At 39.2% G+C, this 12,099-nt stretch overlaps 1 protein-coding gene across 1 annotated transcript in view; it reads left to right on the top strand.

Moving 5' to 3' along the window:
- The window catches only part of Vav3 (vav guanine nucleotide exchange factor 3), a 357,495-nt gene that overhangs the window by 236,267 nt on the left and 109,129 nt on the right, over nucleotides 1–12,099 (top strand). The window contains exons 16-18 of the mRNA XM_077791577.1: nucleotides 48–149; nucleotides 451–551; nucleotides 11,704–11,729. Of these exons, the coding sequence (XP_077647703.1) occupies nucleotides 48–149; nucleotides 451–551; nucleotides 11,704–11,729 (229 nt within the window). The remainder of the gene's footprint in view (nucleotides 1–47; nucleotides 150–450; nucleotides 552–11,703; nucleotides 11,730–12,099) is intronic.

Here is a 12,099-nt window from a genome sequence, read left to right as displayed (position 1 = left end):
TTCTGTTGTGAAGCTTTCTTTAGGATGTGACCTTTTCCTTTTTACAGATCTAACATAAGGCCAGACTATGCAGACTCCAATTTCCATGATTTCAAGATGCACACCTTCACTCGGGTGACATCCTGCAAAGTCTGCCAGATGCTCCTCAGGTAAGCCTGCTCAGGCCTGTTCTTGAGTTGAAATGAACAAGTGAAATTGCTTAGTGCTTCAAGCCAAAACATTCTGAAGTAGGGATATTGTCTTCACAGATTGGATTCAACAGATCTTTCCTAGGCCTTAGACTTGGAAATACCCCTCAGGACCCCACAGGGGGAGGTCCTTTCTCTCTACTGAGGATGCTTTGAGTAGCACTGTGATCCCCGCCCCCAGCCCCGGCATTTTGCAATAATGATTTCATATAAGCAGAGTTTATCACCTTTTAATGCATCACTCTGTAATTTTACCTTTCAGGGGAACATTTTATCAAGGCTATTTATGTTGTAAGTGTGGAGCAAGAGCCCACAAAGAGTGTTTGGGAAGAGTAGACAATTGTGGCAGAGGTAATTCTGGTGGTAAGTCATGTTTACTGTTGGGATTCTGTTTTTAATGAGGACATAAAACTTGCTCAACATAATTAAGACCTATTTACTCTTAAAATGTTTATTATAAAATATCTCCTTTGTAAACTATTACACATAAGCACAGTTAGAAGATTGTTTAAGATTTGTGTGACTTTTCTACATGACTTTGGTTTAAACAGCTTAAAATCCATTTGATTTATATGTACCTTGGAAGCAGAGGTCTTCAAGAGGAACTTAGATGGCTTCATATCACCCATTTGATATGCTATCAACCCTTAAGGATGTCACTAAAAACTGTACAAATATAGTGAGCACACACATGAAATAACAGAAACAAAAACAAAAAAATAAAGAAAATATTCATTTATCTTTAGTTCCTAAATTTCTTCTTTCTCTTCTTGGATGTTTAGCTTAGACTTGCCAATGGTGTCAGAGGTAAACATCAATGAATTAATGAATTGAATACATTGTCATTTTCCAGCATTTAACAAAGAGCATACATGCTTTGGATTTTATGTAAATATTTTCCCCTTGGTTTTTAAAAATAGCACTCCATGGCCGTTACCGGAGCTGGTTGGCAATTATGCATTCAGTAGCCTTTCACTTCTCTTTGCTTCTCTGCTTCTCTTGGGCTCTCTCCCTTCTCTTTCTTTTCTGGCCTCTTTCTTCTTTCTCTTTCTTCTTCTTTCTCTTTGTCCTTTTCCCCTGAGTTTCTCTGTGTTTTATCAATAAGACCTTTCAAAATCAGTAAAACTTTTTGAACACAAGAAAGGATCTTTAACAGCTTGAGTTCAAAAGGTAGCCATGTCAACCTTTGATTTTCCCAAAGGAAAAGGTGGACATTGAATTATTTTGGATAATGTGAAGAAGAGTGAAACAGGGAATAGCTTATTTCAGAGCTGAGTTCAGAAAATGGGCGATTGTAGAAAAGGTGAATCCTATTAGAGGACCAAGATCATAGCACATTTTGCTCACTTAGCTCCTTCAGTCGACATTTTTAGAGGGCCCCATGTGCCTTTCTCTGTGCTAGGCCCACAGGGCTGCACGAGACCAGAAGTCCTGGCATTGCAAGAGCTCCTCCATGGGGTCTGCCCTGCCTCATACTGCTGGCGTTTCTTCATGAGCTCCCTCAGTCTTCAGAGCAGCCTTTCCCATGGCTGATGGGGTCCGCATGCTCTCGCAACTGGCACAGGGCTGTGAAGTGAAAGAGACAGGTTCATCCCTCACATCTGCCTGAAGGTTAAAAACAGTTTACAAAAGCTAATAGAAATATTATATACTATTATTGTTATCCTTTAATTGTCTGCCTGATACAATTGATCACTTAATTTTTTGTCATTCGATGTTTATGTTCCATTGTTTTTATCTCAGATAATTTGATATCCTGGTAGGCTAATGTGTTTTTATAAATCCCATGGCCCTGCCTTGGAGAATTGGAGTCTTTAAAGAATATGAAGTGACCCTGTAGTTGACATGGTCGTTCTGTTCTAAAAGGAGTAGTGAAGGACAGTAGTTAAGTCAAACAGAGAGGGTTGGAATCCTACCTCAGTTATCTGCTAGTTACCTGAGCTTGGAGAAATTTACCTGAACATTATGAGCTTTTGCTTGTTCGTATTCAAAATGTAAGTTGGGAAGAAGGTTGTAAGGATCCATTAGATGGTATTGATGATTACTACAGTATTTGGGTATAATAAGAACTATTTAAATCTTGAGTTGTTACAGTAAGAAGTCAGTTTGTAAAAGATATAGGCTTATTCTGAGTTTTTATTGGTTTTATAGCCTGCAGGTATTGTGGGTAAAACAAATTAATGAGCACCAAACTTTGAAATGATACATAAGTATAACATTAAAAGGTCTTAAAATTTATCTTGTATTAAACAAGTTGATAGAAACCAGTTGGGAATTCATGATCTAACAAGATCAGGGCCATGTGTATCCCCAGTGTCTGCTCATTAATTCAACATACTCTGTCTTCTGTCGTTAAATGAGTCTTTTTGTATAGGGATGTAGCATAGTAGTCAGAAAACCTGAAACTCTCTAGTCTTGTTTAGGTTTGACCAGATTCTACGGATTATTCCTTGGTTGATTTTGGATTCCAGTTACTTAACCTTTATGAATTTTAGTTTCTACCCTTATAAAATAGTGATAATAATAGCACATAGCTTTTATAATTTTTTTGCTTTTCTCTTTGTTGTTGTTGTGATGGCCGTGGTGGTAGTTGGTGCTGGTCATTGAACCCAGGACCTCATACATGCTAGGCAAGCACTCTCGCTCCAACCCAGTCTTTAAAAAAAATTATTTTAAATAAATACTTTTATAGTGTCAGGTACTGTTGTAAGTACATTGCCACTATTAACTCATTTAAAGCTGGCATTCTTAATATTCTTATTTTGTGGATGAGAAACTCAGGTGCAGAGAATCGGTAGAGTCAAGCATCACATCTAGGCGGACCAGCTTCTGGGTTTGTTCTTAAGCCGTGGACATGCTGCCAGGCATGTGAATTAGCTGTGAGGACAACATGTCAGTCTCACAGTACCTACTCTGGTATGTCATCCTGTGCTCGCTTTTCTCTGTGAAAGGGAGTAATTTTGTAAGTTTCTCAGTTTAGAAACAGTTTTGAACTTGGTTACCTTAATAAACAAATATGTTTTTAAATCTGAATGTCTCCAAGTGCTGTGAGAAAGCCAGGCAACCTGGAGGACCATACCTGCCCTTGGAAGGACTTTAGATAGCTTCTAACCTATTCCCTTATTTTAAGATGAAACTGGGTCATAAGAATTTGAAAATTTAAAAAGAAATTTGAAAATAACTCAGACTGTGAGTGCCCTGTAGATTATAAGACTTGCTTATACAGGTATCATCCATTAAAAGGTAGCACCTTGTCTAAACATTGATATATAACTCATTATAAGGCAGGAAAAAGGGTTTTTGAACCTCTGACTAAATTTGCTATTTGGAATTTTGGACGTGTTCCCTTGTGCTCTTGATCCTCTCTGCATCCCACGTTGACCTCCATTCTCCTGTGCTGTGTGTGTCTTTGCCTCTCCTCTTTCTACTTTCCATATCCTTTTCTTCTCAAGATTTTGAAGAGACCAGTGACATTGAATCTCATAGTCAGTTATTTAGGGGTCTGAAATGATAAGAACCTGCCTAAGAGGCTTCTCTTTTTACCTTCAGATCAGGATTTCTTTGGTGGTCCTTTCTTAGGGTCCTTGTCATCAGGGTGCATAGGATCTGTGTCACAGCTGCATCCACAGCTTTCTCTCCCCTGTTTCCAAGCTGGTATCCTCCAAACATTGGAAGTCATGACATCCTGTCCTCACTTCTCCCTGACTGGCAGGTTGTAACTGTGGGTAGGGTATGAACCTGAGTCTGGTGGGTCTGGTGTCAGTGTGATAGGATAGATGCTATGTTCAAATGGCGGCAAGCCAGATTTTATGGGCTGTTTTGCAGCCTGCAAGAGTCCCAGCATTACCTTAAGTCTTGAACAGTTCTTTGTTTTGGCATCCAGGAAGCATTGCTTGCAGCAGTTCAGCAGGGTAGTTTTCTAAGACTGTCTTAGCATCTGGGAAAATGTGGGTGTGGAGGAGGGCAGGAGGAAGGACAGGATATATTAGAAGCTGGAGACATTGTTTGCTTGAATGGGGCTTTTGTATGGAGAGAGTGTTGCATCCAGGAAAACTTGACTTTGCAGAAATCATCCCAACAGGCAAATTTAAAGCAAGTGTGTAGTATTGATTTAAGGAAAACACAAGTGTTTACACAATCTGTGTTCCCACAGAATATAAATCATAGAAGGTTTGAGAATCACTCCAGCTTTACAGGACTTTATAGATCCAATATTTAACATACTCTGTCTTCTCAAGGGATGAAAAGATTCGGATTGACTCAGCATGAGTCAGGAGTCTACTTGTGGCACAGAGAGTTGTGACTAGTAGGAATGGTTACATCATGCCAGATAGACACTGGATCGTTGGGTGGAAGTCAGTTCTATAAAGGGAAATATGTCATCTTCATTCAACAGTGACCACATTTATAGACAGGAGTCGAGAAGAGAAAAAGAGGCGCTAGTTTGTACAAAATGATAGACTCATCGAGAGGCTAAATGAAGGTCAGAGTATATCCCACTCTGCCTGCTAATTGCCAGATCACATTTCAGGCCCTACCTTTCTTGATCTTTCTCTCTCATTTTACACTATTAACCATTCTCCTTGACACTCTCCTTCATATCCATCCCATCTACCATGCCATCCTTTGGAGATCTGATTTGTTTCAGATCTTTAGCTACAACTTGGCTTTAACTACAACTAACACGTCATGTGTATAAGGCACCATCTCTACATACAGCATCTTTTCTGAACTTTGGATTTAAAATTTCCATCTTCCCCTCATATTTCCCCTCCCAGGTGTGCTGCAATGACCTCAAATACCACATATCTAAAACCACTCTTATTTGTCCCACCCTACCTCATTCTTTCCCTTTTTTTTTAATTAAAAGTCCACCATCCATACTCTCACACCAGCCTTGCCTACCCCATCTCTCTCATCTCCATTCACTAACATATTCTTCATTTTCCTTCTGAGTTTTCCTAGAATCCACTGATATGGTTTTGTTACAGATCATAATATATATAATATATTATGATCTGTAACAATATGCCTCTTCTTTCAACAACTTTAAAAGTTTCTTCTCTGCTCTTAATCTTATTCCTTCTACATAACTTTTAAAAATATCTTTAAAAATCATTTAAAATAAAGACTGGTTGTGCAAACATTTTGCTTACTCTACTTTCTATTCCTTCCAGAATAGTGCCCAAATTTCACAATATGGCCTACGGAGCTCCAGATCATTTTTCCAGTCTTATTTATTACTACTCCTCCCCAGCCAATCAAGTAACTCTTGTTTTTTTGCAGTTCCATAACTACTTTTCTCACGTTTATATATCTAAGGGTGATTTGTTTCTGTATTTTAATGTCTTTCCTTCCCTTGTTCATTTGATAGACTTATTTTCATTTCTGAAAACTCAGTGCTAATATTGGCCCCTCCTTGAAGACTTTTTTTTTTTTTTCTAATACTCTAAGACTGGTCATTCTTAGTTTGTCAGTCTCTTGTGTGCCCCTGGCATTTTAGGATTACTCTTCTTATAGCATTTATCGAATTTATTATAATTGCCTCCTTGCTGATCTGTGCATTTAGGCTCAATGGTATGATGATCTGTGATTGATATTTTGACTTTAGGGAAAGGATAGTACAAGGATAAGCCATGGATAGGTCACCAAGCCGAGGGACAGATGAATGAGAAGAATGTGATGCACCAGGGCCTCTGGCCCTTCAGATCACTTGTCTTAGAAGAAGCAAGTGGTGTGGAGCTTGTACAGGTTTTTGTTTCAGCCTTGTAAAGGCTGGAGCTTGATTAGTTGGTAGATAAGTGGAATAAAAACCTCATGGAATCTCTAGCTAGTACTTTAAGAACCAAAGATATAGAACTGGATAGACCTTTTGAGTTTCTTTGTATTCTTGTATTTACATAATGAAAGGCTCATGACCTAAGCATTGATCATCAGGGTTTTGACAGGTAACACCTCTATTAGGTTAATAAGTAGCAAGAAAGTGAACCAGTTCACAGAGCACTTGATGACAAAAATACCTCTTTCTGGAGAAATCTGCTCCCTGATCCAGTCCGTCCCATTTTTAGAATTCCTTCTTGGTTCTTACCCTTAGCCAACTCTAAAATATGCCCCCTTTTATCCTTCCAGTTCCCAGGTCTGCCCTTTCTGTAATTCCTATCCTAGGCCAATCATTAACCTCACCTTGACCTCCGATGGTAGTCTGAATTAAGTTGTTCTTTAATTAGCTTGTGCTCAGGTTTTATTTCTTTCCCAAGGTTAGGCCGTGTTGTGACTAACACTCCCCCAGTCCCAGCAGCTTTAACAAATAAAATTTCCTTCTCATACATGCACTGTTTATACACAAGTCTTTCAGAGTGGCTCCTAAGCAGTGGCCTGGGTTCCAGGCCTCTTCAGTCTGTGACTCTACTAGTATGACACATGGTTTCCAGGGATGCAGCATTTTAGACCCATGGCCTGGAAGCAAGCAGTGTCGTTTGGATCACTGCCTTTGGTTTAAACTAGTTACAGCTTAATTCTACAGGAAGCTGGACCCTGGAATGAACATGGGGACTGCTTGGTGAGCTTCACTGTCTCTGTCACTTTAACACCCCCTCCCCCAGGTTATATATTCTCCTTTACTATTGGAGAAGTGACATAAACCCTAGGCAATTTGTTTTCATCTTATGAATCCACCCTTTTATATCAACTCCAACGTTGGGGTACTTAAAATCAAATTGTTATCATCTTTTCCCAAAATAGGACTATTTCAACTCCAATGCAGTTCTTAATGATGCTAAATATTAATCAGTAAGCATTTAAAATATCTCTTATATGCTTTTTTGTGTGGAAGTTGGTTTTCCTTAAATGTTGTCTTTCCTGAGTTTAGAAACTCATGTTTTATATCTCTTAAATCTATCTAGTCTTCATTCACCCTGGAAATTATTATTTCTTGGCAAAAATGCAGTGCATTTCTGAATGAAGTAATCCATTTATAGGAATATATAACTATAACAGATTAAGTACTTTTGAAGTAGGAGAGTGTTGGTTTAATTTTTATAAAATAAACCATACAACTTAGAAACACATTTAAAGTGTGGGTGATGAGTTTATGTCTTAACATTTGAGAATTTGCATAGATATAAGTAAAGGACAGGCAGTTACACCCTCTCTTTTTCTTGAACTTGAGTTGACTCCTTCACATTCACCATAACAACCCATATGATAAACACGTACATGGGCTCTGGAGTATGTGCCAAAACTTTCCAACGTTAATAATGAATATGTTTGAACTCCATGATATAGACTCTTTAATAAGTTACTGCAAAGATGATGTAATTCTAGGCTGGCATTTCCTTTTCACAGTATACTATTGTGAATGCTTAATACTAGACTGCAACCTTCAGGGACATTTATGTTTTCCCCCCTTGATAATATATGGCTAAGCCCTTTGGTCCCTTTTTTTACCATGACAATGATCAATATAGCTTGGTTTGAGTCTTCCCTGTCTAAGAAAGCAAGGTAACCTTGGAAGGCAAATATTGCCAGAGCAGACAACTTCAGTTTAATGCACCTTTTCCCATAATGGGAATGCAAGCCTCAGCTGCTCTAATATTTAACTGAAGCAGGTCCCCATTTGCTTATCTTTATAATCGCTCTTTTATCTAGGCCAGCTGCTGCTCCTGCTGCTGCTATAGCCACCTCTGTCTAATTGGAAGGAAGTTGCCTTGATATCCTACTGGTTTAAACCTGCAAGGCTGCTACCTAGAACCTGTACCCCAAATTGGCATCTGAAAATGGGCTCATTTATAAATACTGTTGCCTATTTTAGCATAAGAGATAAAATTTTAAACTACAATTTTATTTTAGCCACTTGGCATTACATCACATTCCTTTTACATGAACTGAGTCTTGATCGTTAATTTCATAACCAAAAAATGAATTTAGTTCTACATAATAGTACTTACAACATCTTGTACAAATTAGTCTTCTTTTTTAACTCATTGAGACATTTTTATGTTCCGGATTTGTTTAGTCTTGAGAAATATAACTTAAGATAAGAGACAAAGCACATTGTGTAATAATGTTATGAACTCTGAACCACTTGTATTGGAGAAAACAAACATAGCAGGTCTGAATTTTGTATTTAAACAAGAGAATTATACAATGCGAGTGTAAAGCAACAGTGGAAATCATTTCTTTTACCCAAATATGCACACTGAGCTTCGCTGGCATTGAAGGTGGAGCTCTGCAAAGGCTCCTAGCACCTCCATACACCACTTCTCAGAATTACATTAAACCAGTTGGGACATGATAAAAGAATGCGAGGTATAAATCCCTTGAGGGCCTGTGAGTCACTATCTAGAAAGATTCTTGAAAGGGTAAGGACATTTTATAGTTTGATCAATAGGAGCCTGAGAAGGAGGCTGCAGGGTAAAAGACAAGTTGAGGATTAAAAACTTAGAAACTTGAAGAATTGAATTACTACCCTAAGAAAGTTCCCAGGAGAAAAAGAGAGACAGAAAAAGTGAGAGCATTTTTTTTTTTCATCAGATCTCAACCAGCAACCTATATTCTAGGTCAGAATTCAACCAAAGACATTTTGATGATAATCAGCTCTTGCTATCCCAGATCTGATGCTGACACATGCAGAGTTTTCAAGAAATCCAAGGGCCTGCATAGTAGTTTTGGATACATATTGAGAGGAAGTCAAAGATGGGGTTGTGGATTTCAAAATTAGATCAACTTTCCCATAGAACATGTCATAGAAAGAAGTGCTTTTCTGTTTGTTTTCCAGTCAGAGTGAAGTTTTACTTTTTACTTTGAAATCTATAGGACATAGCGTTGCAGCATGTTTTTCCTCTTTTTTGTGACTTTCATGTCAGTTAACTAGCTGTTTCACTGTGTGCTTAAGGGAATGTAGATTATGATCATGAAGCAGGCAGTCCAGTTTAATGGCATGGCCACTGCTGCAGTTCAAGAGCATAAAGAAAGGAGCCTAGAGAAGAATTTCTGAGCTCAGAGAAGATTCTAACACAGAGCCCTACCATGAGATGTCACTGTATAAAAATCCAGACTTTTACAGAGCTGCTATTTATGTGATATACCAGCAAGACCCCACCAGCATGCTGGCTACTAGGTGCCAAATCCATGGAAGCAGTGGGCCTCTGTCTATGCAGCAGGGTAGATGTGTGGCCACGGGGAGGGGAGTGATGGCAGGAAAGGGGAGTGATGGAGCTGTAGACATAGCCAGCACAATGCCCCTTTCCCTTTTTCCTACCCAAGTTACACAAAAGAGGCTTCCTATAGAGTAGTTCTCAGTGCATCCATCAGAATTCAGAGGAAAGAAGTTTCTCTTGATGAGATGTCAAAGAAAGATAGCAAGAGCTGGTGAGAATGGGGAGAAATGAAGGCGAGGGAACCGAGTAAGGAGGTCAGCCAGGTCCAGAGTGTTCTTTATTTGGTATCAACTGCCTCTGTCCATCGCCTAGGCTCTGCTCTCCTGGATTCCATAATTGATCTACAGACATGCCTGGAACTGACTAGGGTGCAGCCAGTCCCTACACGCCAAGAAATGAGGAGCCTGTAAAGGAGGGTCTTCTAATCTGGATCTCTTCCTCGGGTGATGAGGTGCCAGTATTTGCATAGTAAAAAGGAATCCTTAACTGCTATCACTTCTCCTCCCTGAGGAGCACCCAGAGGACCCTCAGGAAGCCCGATATGGCAGTTCCCACCACATGAGGCATTCACAGATTTCATGCCACAAATAATACATGGAAAACATCTTGAAACAAAACCCTACTTCACAGGACATAAAAGTCTTGTATGCAGAGAATGAGGACCAAAATGATATTTTTAAGTGAACTTAAGATATATATTCATAGAAACACTAAACCTTAGAGGTCCGAGAATTCCTCATTTTAGAGGTCCCCTAGAAATATCAAAGCTTTCCTGAGTGTTCTTGGACGGTAAAGTTAAACCCCGCTCCCATTTGATGCTTCCTCCAGGGTCTGATCCCTGCTTTCTAACTAACCAGCAGAAAAGGTGGTTAGGACTGCCCTGCAATTCATAGGTCTTTCAGGGCAAACCAGTGAAACAGGTATCACAGCTGCCCTGTTAAGAACCCAAGTTCACTTACCCTTGGTTCTGAGTTGGGGCTCACCAACTCTTATATACCCTCTTTCCAGCCAGCCCTCTTAGGCAGTCTTTCTTCTGGAACTTTGTATGATTCTAATGGTGAGGAAGGTAAGAAGTGAAATAGATTTTTGTCCAGGAATTCTTCTTTGTAAAGGCTACTTCCAGGCCTAGCAAAAGTGCCTCCATAGAACAAAGTCAGTCATCTGTGAAAGCCGGGAGATTGGGGATTGAAATTGACAAAGGGATGTGGGCTTGTCTCTAGAAAGGTGACTTTCTACCCAGGGAGCTTCCATTTCCATTAATCTGGAGTGGTACTTTAAGAAGAAAAAAAAAGAAAGAAAGAAAAAGAAACAAAACAGAACAACCAACCTCCTGTTCCAGACCCCAGGCAATCTTCCTGCAGAGAGCAGCAGCTGGGAGTCCTGGTGGGAGTTTTTCATGAACTCTGGCTGGGGGCTTCTTGGAGTCTTTTAAAGGAACATCCTACAGTGTTCCCACCTAGGCCTCCCTTTCCTCTCTGAGAATCTTTCTGCTTCATCTTCTATTCTCTGATTCTTCTCTTGAGGATCATTTTGGATGGGAAAATACAGGTGCAGGCTCACAGTGGTGTGAGATTTGAGCTTATTCTGGAGAAGTATAGGTGTTAGGTATGAGGAAAGGAAACAAAAGATTTCCAATGTACTGTGTGTGCTCTTACTCTCTTAGGGAGCCTTGGCCCTTTGACCAGATTGCTCACCTGCAGATCCCAGGGTCTTTATAACTATTAAATCAATTTTAGGAACTGACATGTAGTGTTGAGATATTACCACTATTTATAGAGATGTATGTTAATGATGAAAGGAAAATGAGTACTGGAATCAAATCCGGATTTAATTTTTTTATTTACATCTTTAAACCAAACTACTTTTTTCCCAAAAATTAAAAATAAGGATTGTTAGCTGTGTTAATGGAAAAACATCCATATGGAGTGCTATACTGTGTTAAGTTTGCCATTGTTATAAATAGTTCAATACCTTTGTAACTTAATGTTAAGATTCTTACAAGATGCATCGAAAGAAAAGTTTGCTTCTAGCTGTCACACATATAATTTCACGCAAGCCCTTGTTTTGGAGAATTTTATGTGGTTGAATTGACATTGCTTAATAAACAATTGAAAAAGTTAAGCATAACCTAGAAGTCATTTAGAACTATGAGTCACTTTCCTGACAAGCCAATAAGGTAAGAGAACCCTGGTTGCAAAACAATTACTAGCCCAGCCTGAGGGACCCTGGAAATATATTACAGGGATCAGTTAAGAAAACAAAGCCGCAGTGTTTTGCCAGGCTGCAGAGAACAAGCTAAGGTTGCTAACCAAACCAAACAACTACACTGACAATGCCAATTTTTACATTTGTTTCAGAACAAGGGACGCTCAAACAACCAGAGGTAAGATTAACATTTAAAAATTTTATATAACTTTTGCATTTCAAGTTATTTGCTAACTTAAGCAGGCTTGAGCTTGTGCAATATTAAATGTGCAAATTTAAAATGAATAGCAAGAGAAATGGAGGGAGCAACCAGGTGCTTGTGAGTGCCATCAGAGGCTTGTTCACCTCTCTGTTGTAGACCTGGGGTCCAGGGACAGTGTGAATGCTTAGTCTAGTACTGTGTGTAAAATGTAATACTTGGTGAGGAGGGAAGGGTGGCCATATCCCAGGAAATTGGTAGACATGTCCCCTATCATGAAATGTGTGTCTGCCTCACATTTACCAAAACTTCTGCACTAAAACTTCTGATATTGTTCACCTAAAGATAT

This window comes from Urocitellus parryii, chromosome 11, assembly GCF_045843805.1.
Source record: "Urocitellus parryii isolate mUroPar1 chromosome 11, mUroPar1.hap1, whole genome shotgun sequence".
In the NCBI taxonomy this organism is placed as follows: Eukaryota; Metazoa; Chordata; class Mammalia; order Rodentia; family Sciuridae; genus Urocitellus; species Urocitellus parryii.
Note: the sequence above shows the minus strand (reverse complement) of the source record. Positions and strands in the feature narration are given on the sequence as shown.